Genomic DNA, 18,549 nt, shown 5'->3' with positions numbered 1-18,549 from the left:
GTTCATATTTTCATATTTCTACTGTTCTGTCTGTCTTCTTTCAGTCAGTCAGGTTTTACTAGATTTTTTTGCCGCCCACCTGGTCCAGGTAGACTGGTTCAAGTCTCTTGTCTACCATGAGCTCAAAGTGACGTCATGTGTGCTAATGGCTAGCAGACTTTACTTATACCTTACTGTGTATGGGGATAATCCACACAGGCATGATATCAATAGTTCAGGCTTTTTTCCACTCATATTTTAAAACCAGTTAAGTCATATTCAGAAAAAAAAAATTTTTGAAATCCATACAATCAAAACAAACAGAGCCCAAAATATCAAAACTTTAGAAGACAAAAGTTGAAGCAAAATAAGGAAATGACATGAGGCAAAAGTAATGCTGTTTAGGAAAAGGGGAAACAGATAAACATGGACTGTGAGGCACAGACGTCTTCCTCCTCCAGATTACACCTGCTCTCTTATTTACTCCTGCTGTTCAGTTCTATGAACACATGAACTCCATTAATTTAATAAAGAGTCAAATCCAATGAAAATCATTACATGTAAATTCAGTTCTGATGGGCACAGTCTATTTCATGCCTTCAGTTAGTAATCAGAAGCTAGATGGGTAAGGGAGGCCTCTTTTATTTTATTATTTGGTTCTATTCCAGATGAATAGGAATGTCATATGAATAAAAGATACAAAATACATTTATGATCATTTATGAATGTACATCTTGCAATAACTGGCCCATATGAGCAACTGGGCTTTCCAAGGAGCTGAGAGGTCAGAACCCCTCCTGCATGCTTATGGGCTTTGATATCTTTTATGCATTTAGGACATACCTTATGTGTTTACCAGCTGCCAGCCAAAATCTCCCAGCATGCCCTGGTGTCTCCACCTGTTCTAATATTGTGAAGTGCAGAATGAGTGCAGTTACATAAACGTGACAAAGCCTTGCAGGTCTGGCAACAGCACATCGGTTCTCTAACTGGAGAGAATATTACAGAGACAACTGGTGGAATTGAGAGTAAACTGGCAACAACAATGTGCTGTTACTTCTTTCAGTATGAGAGTCTAGATGAATACTGTGACTGCAGATTAGCAGTTGGCTTCTGGTATTCTACTTACATTTGTAATTAGCTTTTTTTCCTTCATATTTTTTCATGCTGTAAGCTTAAAGGTAGAGGTGCATAAACAGGTTAATAATTTATACATTATCATGCAAACATAATTGCCTAAAGATGATCTTTTAAATGAAGTGAGGGTCTGTGTGCACATGTTGACCATGCTTGATCTTGCTGTGATGGAAGGGACAGAGTCTGTTCGGCCTGTGGTTGTGGTCAGTACAGAAGAGTGTTCATTGCTAATATTCAGGCCCTGGTGGGGTGTGTCTACTGCTGTGCTAGTCCAGAGCAGCTGTAAGCTCTGAAACAGGAGGCAGCGTTCACGTCTTTCTTCTGAGAGTGAGTCTGTTCACATCATTCATTAAAGAGATATGTCACTGCTTCAGTGTTGGCTTTTAATAAATAAATATCAGAGATTTATAGGAAATTATTCATATCAAATGGCACAGTCAATGCACTGAACGACCTCTATCATTGATTCCACCCTATCATTCATAATAGACATTTTGGGAATTTCAGTGTTTCTTTGTTTTATGTTAGGCTGTCTGTTTTTAAACAATAAATCATAGTCCCTGACATGAAGAACCACAGAACTATATGCAAAGAGTAGTTCTGTCACCACTTGGAAAGATGCCTTACTCAGAATCTCTAAGGCTTGTTGTGGTGTACCAGGAAGAGACTGGAACCAGTAATCTTGTGGTCAGACGTAAGCACTATTTACCACATTTAGAACAGGTTTTACTAGAGTCTTCTGAACTCTTTAAATGTGACTGTTAGAATGTCTGTATTATTATTAGAAGTAAAAAGCAAAAACACTGTATCATAATGTGTATGTATTTAAAAACAGTGGATATTTTTTACCTGCAAAATCTATTAGTATATGACTCTAATATCTGAACTCAGATCTCACCATTATTCCATGGTTGGCCTACTTTCTCCATATTACATAATAAAATTGTTTACTTTCTCCTTACCACACCATTGTACCTACAGTCAAACAAATGGAAGGATGATTGATGAAGACATGTATTGGCTGCAAAGTGAAGCTGTGAGCACAGGATGCCCATTTTCCTCTGTGTCCTTTGACATTATGCGTCTACTGTACCATCTCTTATTCTATGAGAACACCCCATGAAAGAGCTAGAGAGAGACGTGCTCCACCTATCTCTGCTTACGTAGCGTTACCATGGAGTGGCTCGCCTGTCACCGTGGTTGCCTGGTGAATTTAACCTCTGTCACTACAAGCAGCACTCACATGAGCTGACGCTGTACACCTGAGCATACCTTACAAAAATATGTCAGGGAGACGGAGACCTCAGGGAGACAGAGACCTCAGGAAGACAGAGACCTCAGGGAGAAAGAGGAACTGTAAGAGGAACAACAGCCCCAGCTGACCAGGCTTCAAGGGGCAAGAGAATACAGCATTGAACCTGTTCATTTCTGATGGTGTCTAAATGGTCAAACCCAGAGGAGATGTAAAAAAGGGCTAGTTTAGCCAAGTTTGACAGATCCTTTAAAATGCTCTTAAACACAGCTTGTTTACAAGACTTCCTGATGCCTTACAGATGCCAATGTTGCAATGAATACCATGCAGCAATAAATAACAGTAAAATATATCCTCAATTAAAAATGATACCAAGCATATCAACTATGAACAGTTTCAGCATTGAAGTAAGTGGCAAGAATTTTGTAAGACATAACAGATAATAACTACTAGAATTATTACATGATTGTGATGATTACATTACGATCATTAGTGCTGATGCTCTCATTAGTGCCTGGCTGCTGCAATCGGTTCAGCGTGTTCTCTGTTCCCTTACCAGCAACACAACACCACCATACTGGATACGTGGGGGACAATGAGCTGAGCAACTTAACGCTAAACTAAAACAAAGATATCTGATGCTGAATACATATTTTCGTCCACTCGTGTATCCGTCATTGGTCACACTAGTCCCCATTGTAGTTCCACACTGGAGTTCAGCGCTACTGCTTATATAATGGAGATGAATGAAGAATGAAATGTGAAGAAGAGTGCGGGGGTGTGTCTGTAAGTGCAAGGGCTACAAAGTATGAGACAAAAGAAAATGAGAAACACTTTGTCTCCACTGGGATCTATTCTGGGAAACAATGAGAACAAAGACGCCAGGTCTCTTAGCATGAAACTGAAATAGAGAGATACATTAAATGAGGCTTTAACCGGTCAGACTTGTTATGCAAGTGATTATTATGGAAGACAAAGGCTGCTTCATACGTGATCTATTCTAGGATAGGGATATATTCACTTCATAGATTTCAAGAGGATTAATTAGTGTATGTAGGACAACACGTGCCAGAGTATCAGAAAAGGAGCTAAATCCATTGCTCTTCTCTGTTGCCATAGAGATTGGATCACTGTTACGAAACACATTTACTTTCTACAGCAACCTAAGACTGAGCAAAGATGCTGTGCAAACACTCTCACACACACACACACACACACACACACACACACACACAGGTGCACTTGTATGCTTGCTTGGATGGACACGCACACAGGCACATACACAAAAGCAAATAGAAATATGACTGCCCACTGATTCCATCGATAGGCCCACTCATCCTCATGAAATACAGTTGCCCAGGACCCAGATTGGGGGGTGACCACAGGGATTACAGTTTAATCTCTAAAGCAAACATACATTTTTAAACCTTAGCCCTATCAAAGCCCATCCTAAAGCACCTAAGCTGATGTCTCCTGGTTCTGCTGGAACAGTTAAGTCCAGTTGTCCTAGTGAACAATATATGGATAGAAGGGATATTTGGTTTAGCTCTCTATCTGATATATTTAGAAGAGACCCTAATGTTAATGCAAAATTATCCAGTGCACCTTGAACAAAGTGGGTGCATGTAAGAACAATCTGAATCTGAAATCCGTCAGCAGTTGATCTAAAATTTGGCATAGCTGGAAAGATCATTTTGTATCTGTATTACGGTTTTAGATCTACTGTAATTTCCTTCTTGCCCACAAAATTCACCAAGTACTCCTCAATGTTTCTTTGAGGTTTCTATTAGCTCACTATGAATTTCACAAATTAATTTCCAAGAAACGCAAGCTGTGATTACCTGAACAATGTGATCAGACGTTTCAGTGCAGGTTTGGCTAGAACAATAAAACCAATGCTGCTTCTCAACAAATTTCAAACTTGAACCTAATCACAGTTTGATTAATGACACTGACAATTACAGCAGATTCCTTTTTTCTTTTGTGTGCGATGTCTGTGACTTGATTCTGGATGCGAAGAGGCAGGCAAACAGAGCCTTCCAGGCTAAGCAAATTAATACATTAATTCTTCATTACCGGTCAGGCAGGAGGAACAGAAGTGCCATCTCACCTCTACTGTACGTGGGTCACAGCACACGACTACAGTGCTTAACCACCAGGTGCTTAACCACCACAACCTTCTAAAACGGTTCTGTAGGCTTCAGACTGACTGGAGATTATAATGTGACAACACTGACTCACCACTAATGCCAATGGGGATGCCTTTCTGAAAGGAACATTACATCCCACAAGATGTAAACTGTGCAACTCTATCAGTTATAGAACATTAAACATAAAATATTTCCATTTACATCAATAAATACATAATTCAAGACTTACCAAAAGCATTTTTATTCGTCCTTCAACATAAATGTTGACAACACACATATAAGAGAGGTATTTGAACATGTCAAATAATATTTATTAATATCATTATTATAATATTAATAACATGGAATGTAGTTTTGTCTGCATTCATGGTTTTAATTTTTGCTTTTTTTTTTAGTTTCTTTAAGAAATACATTATGTCAAATAAATAAAGCTCTATTGTCATTTCTGTGTGTTTCTACCATGTCATCGGCTTTTCAATGGAAGAAGTTGAGGGATTTTTCAACGCCCCTGAGCAGTCTCTTCATCCATTCTCTATTTGCTCTCCATACAAGCACGAGCAAATATCTGAGTGCAAGTTGCAAGTGCTAGACCCTTCTTTTGGAATGGGTGTGTGACTGGAGTCAGATCATTATTTACCGTGGAAATATGTTTTTGCTTGTACATATGGAAAACAGGGTGTGGGGACCTTTAAACAGTAGCACGGAAGACTGTGAGGAATGCTACTGTTCACTGAGTCATGTACGACAAACCAGTGCCACACCCTCAGTGTCGGGGCCTTCAACCCTTACAAATCCTCTATGAACACAAAAACAGCAAAGAAACAGACACAAAAACACCTGTGGAGTTTCTAGGGAAATTATTGTCCCATCGACCTGGGATGGTTGAAAGAGCAGGAGAAACGTTAAGGAACGAAAAGACAAGACCGACATGGGACAGAGGTTTTTGGGGAAGAGACGCGTGTCCACCCCCAGTCAGCTGGTGCCTCCGGAGCCGTGAGGGGCCCTAGTGGGCCACCTTTAGTCAGTGCTGTGTTCCTCCAGCTGGGAAATGATGGTGATGAGGTTCTGTAAGCCGAAGATGTAGCCACTGTCCTGACCCTCGTGCACCACGCTGTCCTCCCTGTAGTGTCTGCATGTGGTGTGGGCAAAGTCAATCATGCGCACGTCCACGGCGGGCCCGGGGACCAGCCGGGATCCCCGGCAGGCCACGGCCGAGCCGGCTCCGCCTCCCGCTCCGCCGCTGGCCCCGCCTCCTCCGCGGAACCCCAACGCGCCAGCCTCCTCGTCTTCTTCCTCCTCCTCCTCTTCCTCCTCGTCCGAGAGGCCGTCCTCGGGAGAGCGTCGCGAGCGGGGCGGCTCGCCGTCGTAGATGATGAGCAGGGAGCTGGAGTAGAAGCGGTAGCTCTCGCAGGCCTCCAGCGCCGCCTGCATCTCCCGCAGACGCCGCAGCACAGGAGACAGCAGCTCGTGACGCAGACGCCGTCCGTCGTGGAAGAACTGGAAGAGGGCCTCCTTGAAGCCGGACAGGGTCAGCTTGCGCCCGTGGTACTTGTTCATGAACATGAGCTGGCCCGAGTCGGACTGATAGACCTGCGGAGAACAACACGATCGCCCGTCACACACGGTTACCGGTAACGCGAGCCTTCGTATCACGTTCGCGGTTAGGAAAGTGGAGCGGCACACGCGCGTGTGTGCGGCGCGTAGCCGGACCTCACCTGCATGCCGCACAGCCGCACGCCGATGCTGGCCGACGTGCTCTGCTGGCACTTTCGGATCTGCATCTCCTTCTTCTCCTCGGAGGCGTCGTCCCCGTGCTGCCGCGTGCCCATCTTCAGGTCCAGCACGCACGGCACCCTGTGGCGCCAGGTCAGGTTCTCCAGCAGGATGAACTCTGGGGCGAGAAGGTCAAGGCAAAAACGCCCACCGCACCTCGCTGCCGTTCAAGGTCGTCGAACACGATAACCTCACCTGTACGACCCAACCTTCGTGTACCGTTCGTTTTTTAACGATTTACTTCCTAAAAGGGAACGCGAGTTCCCCTCGAAACAGCGAAGCTTTCAGATGATCACACGGGCCAAGCGGCTTCACTTCCCCCCTTTTAAAAACAACGTGGCAGAGCGCGTCCGAGCCCTGCGTGGCGCCGTTGGGCCGCTCATCGGGCCGCCGGGCTGAAGGATACTGTACTGGTTGCGGTGCTTGGCGTTCTCCTTCATCCTCTGCAGGTGCTGCTGGTGGCACTTGAGGCTCCAGGGGTTGTGCTTGATCTGCGGCCGCGAGGCGTTACTCCTCTCCAGGCTGTAGTGCAGCACCTCAGCCTGCTGGAACCAGTCCAGCTCCTCCTCCCGCTTCAGGCTGCGGAGACACGGGGAGATGGGGGGGAGACACGGAGAGACAGGGGGAGACGGGGGGGGGGAGACACGGAGAGACACACTGGTTACGCTTGCTGAGAAAAGATCGACTGGCCACCTGTTAAGGCAATGACTACAGATGTTGGCTTCTAAACTCTGATCTAGATCAGATAGGACAAATTTAATGAAAACTGTCCTGTCCTTTCGAAAAGCAGAAAACATCGTGTTTCTAGTTAACTGGAGTTCACTGGTGCTGAAAGGGTTAGCTTGGATCAACTGGCAAACAGAAGCGAGACCGAGTTCAGAATGAGGTCAGAAACAAATCTCTGGGTCATGCTCCAGTTCCACACACCCCACTTGGTGTTGTGGACAAAGACACACACACACACACACACACACACACACACACACACACACACACACACACACACACACACACGGAACTAAATGCGCATCTTCTGGTAGGTGGGGCAGTGTGCTCAAGGTGTCACCATGACAATGGTGAAGAGGTGACTGCTCATACTTATTGTGTCAGTTGCAAAATCCATGCCAAGCTGAACAAGAGCAGGAGGACAGAGCAGGATAGTTCTTTACTGCCACTGGGGCGTTAGGCCTTAGACTTCTACAAAGGATTCACAGTTTAGTGAAACTCTTCTGTTTGCAAGGAGGGATATGTGGTGGTGGGGTGTGTGTGTGTGTGGACAAAACAAAAAAGACTAAGGGAGTCACTTTAAACTAATGACATGTTGTCCTTTGCAGACTTAGGGTGTCTGATTACCTCTTGTCTTTGTCCTTGCGCATGTGTCTCCTGTCCTTAGTGTAGCCTTCGTTATCCAGCAACATCTTATTGGACCACTTCATCTTGTTCTTGGGTTCCAGGTCAGCCAAGGATTCCATGTTCTCCAGATCATCCAGCTCGTTATGCAGCGGATAGGCCACGAGACACAGGTTCCCCTCCTCGTCTTCCTCAAAGCTCACAGAGACCACACCTACACAGACAGCAGTAGGAAAAGGACGGTGACGTTACTCTGAAGGGTCGGGGGACACGGCACACTTACTTCATTATTTAAACGGAGTCAGAGTCCCCAGCTCAAAAACAGGCATTCTGGGAAATGTTTGGCATCTCTTACCCACTGCACTCTTTTTTTGTTCTTACAAGCTTTCCAGCGTTTTACAAAAGTTACAGAGCCACTGCACAGCCTTCTCCTAACCTGATAGAGATCAGACAAGTCCACAACAGACAGAGAATGGGAGATACGTGGAGAAAGCAGAGGAACAGAGAGAGAGAGAGAGAGAGAGAGAGAGAGAGAGGAACAAAGAGATGCGAGGAGAGGGGGAGAGGCAAGAGGAACTACAAAGCCTGCAACACGGTTATGGTTTCACTCCGTCCAAAGCAAGCACACAAACCACTAAGAAAGAACACCAGCCATAAGATTTGAAAACAAAGTGAATTTATTAACAAAAAATATGTATTCATAAGCAAAACCAGATCCACTGGTCTAATGCTCCCATCACAGCAGCACAAATGCATTACAATAAGGATGAAAGAGCATATGCAAAAATCACAGCACAAAACCTCAGTGCTTTATGTACAAGTAATTTCAGTCATTTTCATTTCTGCTCAGTCCCACTTCCTAACCAGTCCATGACTTTCAGCTCATGTTGGCCATGTTACCCTCCGTGTGTATGCAGTGAGTCAGAGAAAACAGAAGCAAGAGAAAAGTAGAAGCACAATACAGACTTCAGCATCATTTCAACTGATGACAAAATAAGGCAGATTTTGCTCACACTGACACATGCCATAAGAGGCATAATGAACCCAAAAAGATAATAGTCTTAGTTGTTATTCAACATACATTACTGTACATGCAGTGAATGTACAATATCAGAGCTTCTCTTAAAATGAAAAACAATAACAGAAATAAACAACAGGATTCAGAACAGTCAACATATTTTGTACTGGCCACTCATAAGACGGTACATCACAGTGGTATTAAATTTTGTCTTAATATAAAAAAACAAACAAAAACACCTTAAATATGTTTATGGATGAAGGTAGGTTGACGTGAGGTAAAAATGTCATGTTTCCTTTGTGCCAATGGGAAAAAAATGTAAAGAGGGGAGTTTTAATGCTGTTGATCCACGGTCATCACGTTTGATCGCGGCCAAATATCAAATATCATCCTCTTACCAAAGGATAAGCGCTGGGATAACTTTTACGTCCACACCTCCTTCGACCTTTGGAAGACAGGCTTACCTGGCGTTGAGCGTCCGACAGCGCCACCACAACACAACAACACTGCGTGAAGCGCCACCGTGTGGACAGTTGGGTGAACTGTCACCTCACTCCACTGCACCTGACGGTCACTCACGATATTTAGCTGGCTACCGTAAACCTTCACAACATAAACCACGAACACTGTGGGCATTTTGGTTTTGGTTGACCAAAAAAAAGCAACGACAAACTCAGTTTTATATACCTACAGAGAGAGGAACAGAGAGAGAGGGAGGGAGGGATAGACAGAGAGAGAGAAAGAGAGCTCGGAGGAACAGGCCGTGAAGGCTGCTAACGCTGCTGCCACTTACCTCGGTACTGCGGTGTGAACTTCCGCATCGCCACGGGGAGACTTTTATAGAACTGGTGCTCCCGGGGGATGAGGGGTTTGCAGATGGTCTGCTCCCCGAAGCGAAGCACACACGAGTGGCCTCCTACTTGGTGCACGAAGGGCTCAAGCAAGACCCCCTTCCCCAAACACATCTGCTGTTCGCTCTCCATCCGCTCGATGGTTGGGCTCATCCTCAACGGGCATCAAGACTCTGCAGTCGGACCCCGCAGAGGTTTAGACACGGGGAGAGAGGAGAGAGAGACCGGCTCCCTGTCAGCGTTATTTGTCTTCCGTTTTTTACGCTCTCGTTCGTTCGTACGGAGCGACGAGCACTGCGGGACAGAAAGAAAAACAGGAAGGAGGAAGGCTGAGACAAAAGAAAGAGAATGGAGTCTAAATCCGTGTTTAAAAATTTTTTTTTGGATCACCCAGGTCGAATTTAACGCGCTTATCGTTTAGACTTTTATTTTAAAAGTACCAAACGGCAAAAAAAACCGTTAGTAGCCGTTAGTTAGCCGTCGTGCGCTACATCACATCGCTCACTAACGTTAGTCTGACACAGAACCTCCGCGCTGGACAAGTAAAAATGTAACTGCTCGAAGCGTGACTCCGCCTCTACAGCGAACACACCAATCACAGTGTCGGGAAGCGTGTCGGGGTGGCAACCGTCTGACAGCAGCAGGCAAACAAAGGAGAGGCAGCGGAAAAGAAGCAGAGTGGGGGAGGGGAGGAAGAAATCGGCGTAAAAAACATGGGGGAGGGGGTGGAGACGGGGAGGGGGAGGTGTAGGTGGGGGATGGGGGGTTTAGACTCAGCTGTTTTTCTGCTCCGACATGTAGAGAGCGCGTGCGGCATACGTTGTGCCACGCCATTTAAAAAGTGGAGAGGAGCCGTCGAACAGGTGGAAGGAGCGACGGGTACCAGCTGTCCGTGTTGACAGATTCACGAAACAAAGGGAATTGATGTGAAGAGAATTTCAAAGGGGAAATAAAAAAAAAATTGGAAACGTGGCAGGCAGTTGGTAGACAATAGCCAGCGTTACAGTTCGATAGGCGTGGATATGGTATAGTTATGTTGAACAGAGTGGAAAGAGCAGAAATTACAGCTGAGAGTTAGAGTAAAATATATATGGTAAGATCAGATGGGTGAAGTCCATGTAAGAGAAGTTAGGGTGGAGTCAGTACAGTCCTTACATGTAATATAAAAAGTCCCTAACAGTCCCCACAAGAAAGACAGATAAAGTCATAGACCATGGATGAGCCAGATTGTGAAGAATATAAATTATGTGAAGGGGATTGTTGGCTGGGTGTTGCTGGACCACAGGCAGTAAGCTTGATTTAAGTCTTTGTCTAATCCATTGGTCTGGAATTCACCAATGGAAAAATGGGCCAAAGTAAAGCAAAGAGTCGTGGCTCCACACAACTTGGAGCAGCCTAGCTTAAGTCCGCTAAAGCCGTCAGTTCCTGCAGGTATTTCAGCGCAGACCACTTTAAAAGTATTAATGGTCTGAAAGTGTTTAACAGTAAAAGGTTTTGTTCCGCTAATCCCTCACAAAGCCGATGGCAAACATCTCTGTTAAGATGTACTGCCAGGTACCTGTCAGTTGCCTTTTAAACACTACATTATTAAAAACAGGTGTTCTAGTTGTTTGACAGTTATTTCTTTGAATACTGACTGATATGCTATTTGCAGTGAAGGTTTTTGTCTGGAAAGTGACATTTCTATTGTTATAAGAGCCTCAAATGTTATTTATTTAAATATAAATAGAGTGAAGTTTTATATGGTGAATTTTTATTTCCCCTAAGTTCTTTGACATAGCATCTTCAATAAGGGCATATCATTTACTTTTATCATTCTAAATATAGATCCACTTTACATTTTGGGTATTTCACGTAACCTGCAGCAGTGGCGTGGCTTTCGCTGCATCAGTGACCCAGAATATAGCTTATGCAGGGATCCATACTTAGGTAGTGTCACTCAAACATTCATATATCCACAAAGACATGTCTAGCACAGCCCCACATTGTACCAAAACAAAAACACAATTTTAACTTAAGAAATGTCTTACATGCCAGCACATGAAAGCTATGGTCATATGATCACAAATGCCTACGGTTTTGATCTGTGAGCTACTGCACCAGCCGTCTTCTGAACTGGTGATGAAGGAATGAAATGGACAGAATGGTATTATGCTTTTCTTGCTTTTTCATTAACGAGTATCCTTAGCTACATGTCAGTAGGCACATGCACTGACATGGTTGGCTCGCCAGCCATACCGCTCGCATGAAATGAGAGACAAATGACAAACGAGTCTGAATGGTCCTGCTTGTGAAACATGCTGATCCCCAGTGGGGTGAATGTGAGAGAATTGCAGCTTGCCATCAATTAGCATCGTTGCAGTTCATAGGAGCAGCTTGTGGAACAGGAAACAATTCTCTGAATAGGGAACATACGTCACATGGCAAGACGGTAAATGGCGGGTGGAGCATGGTATTTATCTAATTAGAGCTGGTCACCTTCTGAACCGAGGCTGTTTGAAGCAGGGAGGAGCTGGAGCAGGTGTGGCTGCCTGGGGTGGGACACGGTGGCACGGGCGTCTTTGTCAAACTTAATGAGCACGTTAAGGTGCAGAGTCCTACGAGAAGCTGCCAGGTCTCCCACAACGAGACGGAAACGTCAGGAGCAACAGCGTTGTGGTAACCCAGTAAGAGCCTGGCACTGAGGCCAAGCCTGACGCTCGTGAACGCAAAAGACTTCGAATGTCGTAAGAAGCACAATGGGGGTTAAAGATACAAAGACTAGAGTCCGAGTTATGATGCTTCATAAGCTAAGAATGTCTGTGTGTGCATAAGTGGGTTTTCTGTGTAGTCTTTATCTGTGACACAAAGTGCATTTAGAAAGATGCATGTGCACTTCTCTCTGAGTTTTGTCTTGCCTGCATTTGGCATGAGAGCAAAGGGGTCACAGGCAAACATCAATGTGACCCAGACAGGACATTATAGTCATTACTGCCTGCCAGAGAGAGAGAGAGAGAGAGAGAGAGAGAGAGAGAGAGAGAGAGAGAGAGAGAGAGAGAGAATGTGTGTGTGTGGGTGTGTACCAAACTACAAGAGATTAACATCGCCTATGTGAGTTAATGATTGAATCATCAAATACTTTGTGAAGCTGATGATTGATTAAAGGGTGGAAGAATGGAGGATGAGTGAGATCAAAAGAGAGGAAGAGAAAAAGAGTGACAGAGGAGAGATAGCCAGGATAGACACAAGTATTCAAAGCATGTAGTCAACCAGTTGTTACTTTTTACATATAACAAACACACAAACGTACATAAAAATATGTTTAAAACACAAAAGGCCAGTGCCAGGCATATGCACTTACTTGTGCATGCACACACAAACACAAATAAATAAATACAAGCAATATTGATAGGCATGAAGTAATCTCACCAGCACACAGCGTCATTCCCCGGAACCTCAGCACCCACTGTCCCAGTGCGGGGCAGCAGTGGTGGAAAATAGAGGACCTCACCCATCATGTGCTGACCAGACAGCTCAGAGCAAATCCTCCACAAATCACTGACTAATACCAAAACTATAAATACCACCTACAGTCAGACGCAAAGGCTAATAATACACTATCATACCATGCACAGGCATGCAACTCATAAAAACCCACAGATGGTCATTTGTAGGACCTTACATGCTGACCATCAGACCTACAGGCCCAGCCATGGGCCAGGTAAGCAGGCAAGATATAATGGGCCACATAAGGACCTTCAGCGTGGGGTCCTTACCCAATCCTTCACTTGGTTTCACTCAGTATGCTAGCTGCAATACACTTACAATTCTAATATCTAGTATACAAATTAAGTATACACTATAAGCATGTGTATATACACACAATTATTAGTGTGTGTACACAAAGACACACAAAAGCCTAACATGTAGCTTGCAATGTTATGTATTGGTCATAGATTTTCTACATATTGTACATAGTGGCCTTACTCCTGTATAAAGCTTTGCTAGCCAGTTGTGTAACACGAGTGCTACTTCATCAAACTACCTTACGTAATGACAGCGACAAGCCATTGTAGTATATCATTAAAGAAGGCAGATTTACGGGGCTTCTAACTTCTGCAAAGTACACATTCCTAGAGTTCAGCTTGCAAGTATGTACAGTATAGAAACTGCGTTATCTATAGTGAAGGCCACTCCCTGATGACAGACTGACTCGTCAACTGTGGACCTGTGGTTATCTATATGACAATAAAACTGGAATACTGTGGCGATATGCATCAACAGCAGTGATTCCAGGTAGCGTGGTGAAGTCTAACTCCGGAAGTACAGATTACAACGCACTCCATCACGTGAAGTAAAAGGTGACACACAACTACACCTATGCTCTTAAAGCACTCAATCAAACCATGATAAAGTGCTCAAATAACCAAACCCACATACGTGTGATGAGTAAATACATCTGGAACGTCAACACATCTGACCTGCCTTTGTGTTTAGCCCATAGATGAAGGATTATCTATCTATCTATCTATCTATCTATCTATCTATCTATCTATCTATCTATCTATCTATCTATCTATCTATCTATCTATCTATCTATCTATCTATCTATCTAGAGAGAGAGAGAGAGAGAGAGAGAGAGAGAGAGAGAGAGAGAGAGAGAGAGCATGATAGGAAACGATTGAGATGTTCAACAGTCCCTGATGCAATGAATCAAACACTAATACATAAGATACTCTCAAAAGGATGCAAAAATATTTCTAAAATTCTATAATGTGCAGAAGAAACCTGACTGTGTGAGCATCTGTATGTTTCTGTGTTTGAAAGTAACAGGCACCGTGTCTACAGCCCTGCACAAAACAGCCTGACTGGAAGTCCAGTGGAGATCTTCAGAAAGTCAATGTCATTGTCTTCTGGCACACACTGTATGAGGAGAGTTGGTGGAGAGTTTCATCCTCTTAAGCTGCTGTTTTAAAGGCTCTTTCCTGCTAATGACGCACCGTGGGTAAGACCCATTAATAAGATGTTAAGGTCAGTGCTCAAAGGCAGACACTAGTGAGTCTGTGTCCCTGTGCTGACTCGCTCCGACAAATACAAACCAGCCACAGGCAAACCAGAATTTGCTGAAACCTTTGAAGTTGACTGTTTATGCTGTGTTTCAGAACCTCAGCAAATTGGTTGTAGGCAAGCATTGTACACACACACACACACACACACACACACACACACACACACACACACACACACACACACACACACACACACACACACACACACACACACACACACACACACACACACACTTTTCACCCCATTAAGACAAATAAACAAAATATAGATGGATCAAAAATTTACTCCCATTTTAGCTCCTTTTTGACCTGTTTGTGCAGCATGCGAGATCTTCCTGTGTTGTTTGGTCACTTGCTACATCCAGAATAGCAGCCTGCTGCCGGTCGGCCAACTCTCCTCTCCACACCTCACTTTCCAAGAACATAGTGCACAGAGCCCCGTCCGGTCTGAGCACATTGCTTTCTAAGGCTCATTGTTTTACACTCACACACACACCACAGAAAACACAGGGAGACTGCTTAAGGAATTCCAAGTGCATTCGTCTCAGCTGAGCGTGTGTGTGCGTGTGTGTATTGGTGCAAGAGTGGGCCTGAAAGCATGCTGTGGAACAGTGGACAGTACAAAGAAGTGCCTTGTCATTTTTTTCCCCTCATTTACGTCTTCTCTCATGCAAGGCCTGTATGACACACACCCCCACACATAGCCCTGCACACCCTTCAGCACTCTGTTTGGAACAGTCTCGAGCTGGTTTCACACCGATAGCATTATGATAGCACAATAATAGCACAACAATAACATAGTGATAGCAGAACAGTACTGAGGTCTCCCAAGGTGTGTCCTCAAATAAAAGTTTATCAGGGTCCCATAATGAGTTGCTTACGTGGATATGTGGGACTTTGGCGGTATTTGAATAGGCTGGCTCTGAGCCAACCCACAGCAGCATGGCTATGAACATATTTGCAAATGAAAGCAGCAACCCTTTTGCTTATGCACTTTAAAATGCTCAGATAGATGGTACAGTATGCATAATTAAATTACAGTGTTGTCCATAAACATATTATTAACCAAAACATTAGGAATTTCTAGAAATCCAAACATTGCAGCATGACGTCTTATACATACAAAAGAAATCCCAACCATGTTATTTACAGAGCCATATTATGCATGAGAGATACATTACATAATGTGGCATCTTTATGTGGTTTGTTAGAGCAACTTTAAATCAAATCAAAGTTTAGTGTTACTACCCTTAATTGCCTTCAAAAGAGCATCGGCACACTTGCACAAAAATCAGGGATTATATAAGCTTTATAATAAACCAGTTATATGAAACAGGTGAAAAATATAATTTTTCGTATGTAGGTGGAAACACGGACATTAACTGGAACAGAAATGGCTATATAGGAAGCTTAAAACTGGATAAAGAACAGCCAAAGTGCTATAAAGGTGAGGTTGTGGAAGACAGCTTCATGTCACAGGTCATACAGACTGAGCAGCATGCCACACGGCAGCTATACTCCACCAGCCACGTCTCCCCCAGGCAGAAATGAGTGGAACCAGGTACTGGGGTGCAGGGGAATAGCAGCAGGTGCTTTAGAGTGAGGAGTCAAAAACTGAAATATTTGGCTGTAACTGAAGGCTGGTTCTTTGCTGTTGGGCTGGACAGCAGTCAAAATTGAGTGTCTGCAGGCGACAGTGAATCATGGTGGAGGCTCCTTGCATGTTTGTGGCTGCATTTCAGCAAATGCAGTGGGAGATTTGGTCTGGATTAGTGGTGTCCTCCATGCTGACAAATACAGGCAAATACTTATTCATCATAAAGTAATATCTGGGAGGTGTCTAACTGGCTCCAAATCTATTATGCACCACAACAATAACAACAACCCCAAACATATAGCCAATGTCATTAAGAACCATATTCAGCATAAAGAAGAACAAGGAGCCCTAAATATCTCCATCAATCCAAAAAACTGCCAATGCAAACAAATATGAATTTAAATTAATGTCCATTAGTAATGCTTTGCCACTGGAAATGACAAATCCTTAATGCTGATGGTCTCAAAGTGTTTAACACATCAATTAGCAAATGTCTTCGTTTCTCCAATATAAAGCTGATTAAATGTCTTGCATGTAATGCAGTACACAACTGTGTGTTTATGATTTCAGTTTTGGCAGTTATTATTGTTTTCTAATTATACATGGGTCAAACCTGACCCTAACAACAGAAAGGTCATAATAGTAGCAAGAGCATTTTATAATTTAGTCAAATTGGTTTTTTTATTTAATTTAAATCGAAGTTCCTGACAAAATGAAAAATCTATAATAAACAATAAATGCAATAAACAAATTCATGTAGTACTTTTATGCATTTAAAACATACAAACGGGCTGGTCAGGACCCTAACACTAGCAGAAGGATATCACAGAATGTCATCTACCCTGCCTACAATATTTAATAAGGCCAAATAACACTATATATAGTGAGGTATATTACCATAAATCATAGACGGAGCTATGTTTCCTGTAATCCTTGCTGTTAACACAAAATGCAACCCAGGCTTCCCAGTATCCAGAACCGGCAAACATGAAGACATGTTGAATGCAAACGAAGAAGGGCTTGATAAATGGGGTGCAAAATGAACTTCTCAGATTGTCTCTGGCAGACTGCAAACTATTTACCACTCCACATGTTCAAAAGCTTAAGAACATGATCTCTAAAAAACAAGCACTGTGTGTGTGTGTGTGTGTGTGTGTGTGTGTGTGTGTGTGTGTGTGTGTTTGTGTGTGTGCACGCATATGTGTGTGTATGTGAGAGATAGAGAGAGAGAGAGAGAGCGCCTTTGATGTACACTCCAGCCAGAAGTCTGCTGACTGTAGCACAATGAATTGTCCATCATGTTGTCCTCTACCATGTTACCCAGACTTCTAAATATAGCACATTGAGTCTAACAGTTCAACAACCTGCTCTAAAGTAGCCTGGGACTGCAGACACTGTTGATTTGCCTTTCGAATATGGTTCTGTTAAATTACACCATGCCAATGACATGTGGTAGAATGGACACAACCTAACAAGTTTTAGACATTGTGTGGACTGTTATTTATTTGTTTGAACTTAAGTAGTGAAGCATTGACGATTCAGTTTATAAAAAGAACCAAATCAACATTATTAATGGGGAAAAACAAGCTTCAGGCCTTTTTTTTTGCATTTGCAAAACCCTTGGCACACGTAAACAGGCATGTTCAGCTCCTACTGACTGTGATTACTGCACAAGATAGAAAAGGTCAGTGCCGGTTGGAATTACTCAAATGATACAAGTAAACACAAATCCGAAAAGCCACGTGTTAAGATGATATCATCCAGAAAGGATTAAACAGAAGCTACACCAGAGAGTCAGGGATGGGGGTCTGGCAGCTTAGAGACTGTTGCTTAGTCTCACATGCTGGAAGAAAGCGATAGCTCTCTGAGGACTCAGCAGCACAGTGAATGTGAGCATGGCTTTAAAAGAAATGTGATCATGATGAAATCGTCTTGAGCTGCGCTCGTACAAGAGGTCTGGAAGCTGTCTGCTTACCTGTGTGTGTGCAAGTGCACCGTGGTGTTTCCCCTTTTATTGCTTTGTTTACTGTTGCACATGCTTAGTCCTGCATAAGTAGCTGTTGTCACTTCCAGGAGGACAGATTAATGTCAAGTGCCTGAGAATGAGAATGGGGCCAAGTGTGAATTCATAAAGCAAAACACTCACGTTAAACAAAGAGGAGAGAACAGTCATATCTGTAACCAGACCGGATGCTCTCTATACAATATGAAAAGGTTGCACAGGACCTGACAAAAGGGCACACATGTTGCCCTTTGCCTCATTGATGACTTCGGTGCCTTGGTCAGACTTTTAAGCAGCACTTTACAGCCAGTTCTATGAGGTGCTGACAGTGTAACGTGCGAGGCCTCCTAATTCAGTCGCTGCCCCAGTACACCGCAATCCAACGCCACAGC

The 18,549-nt window shown here is 43.7% G+C and overlaps 1 protein-coding gene across 3 annotated transcripts; it reads right to left on the bottom strand.

Moving 5' to 3' along the window:
• Window positions 1-4,743: 4,743 nt before the first annotated feature.
• Window positions 4,744-18,536, bottom strand: ip6k2a (inositol hexakisphosphate kinase 2a). Of its 3 annotated transcripts, none has more exons than XM_077014363.1 (6): window positions 18,131-18,536; window positions 9,453-9,804; window positions 7,645-7,855; window positions 6,698-6,870; window positions 6,234-6,409; window positions 4,744-6,108 (listed from the first exon to the last, which is right to left on the bottom strand). In XM_077014363.1, the coding sequence occupies exons 2-6, from the start codon at window positions 9,661-9,663 to the stop codon at window positions 5,536-5,538; spliced, it is 1,344 nt and encodes a 447-aa protein (XP_076870478.1). In that variant the 5' UTR covers window positions 9,664-9,804; window positions 18,131-18,536; the 3' UTR covers window positions 4,744-5,535. The 3 variants fall into 3 exon arrangements, with proteins under 3 accessions (XP_076870478.1, XP_076870481.1, XP_076870480.1); XM_077014366.1 differs by lacking the exon at window positions 18,131-18,536 and adding an exon at window positions 12,919-14,102; XM_077014365.1 differs by lacking the exon at window positions 18,131-18,536 and adding an exon at window positions 10,103-12,882.
• Between the last annotated feature and the right edge of the window lie 13 nt (window positions 18,537-18,549).

The sequence above is a fragment of the Brachyhypopomus gauderio genome, chromosome 8 (genome assembly GCF_052324685.1).
Source record: "Brachyhypopomus gauderio isolate BG-103 chromosome 8, BGAUD_0.2, whole genome shotgun sequence".
Taxonomy (NCBI): Eukaryota; Metazoa; Chordata; class Actinopteri; order Gymnotiformes; family Hypopomidae; genus Brachyhypopomus; species Brachyhypopomus gauderio.
This window is presented reverse-complemented; position numbering and strand designations above follow the sequence as displayed.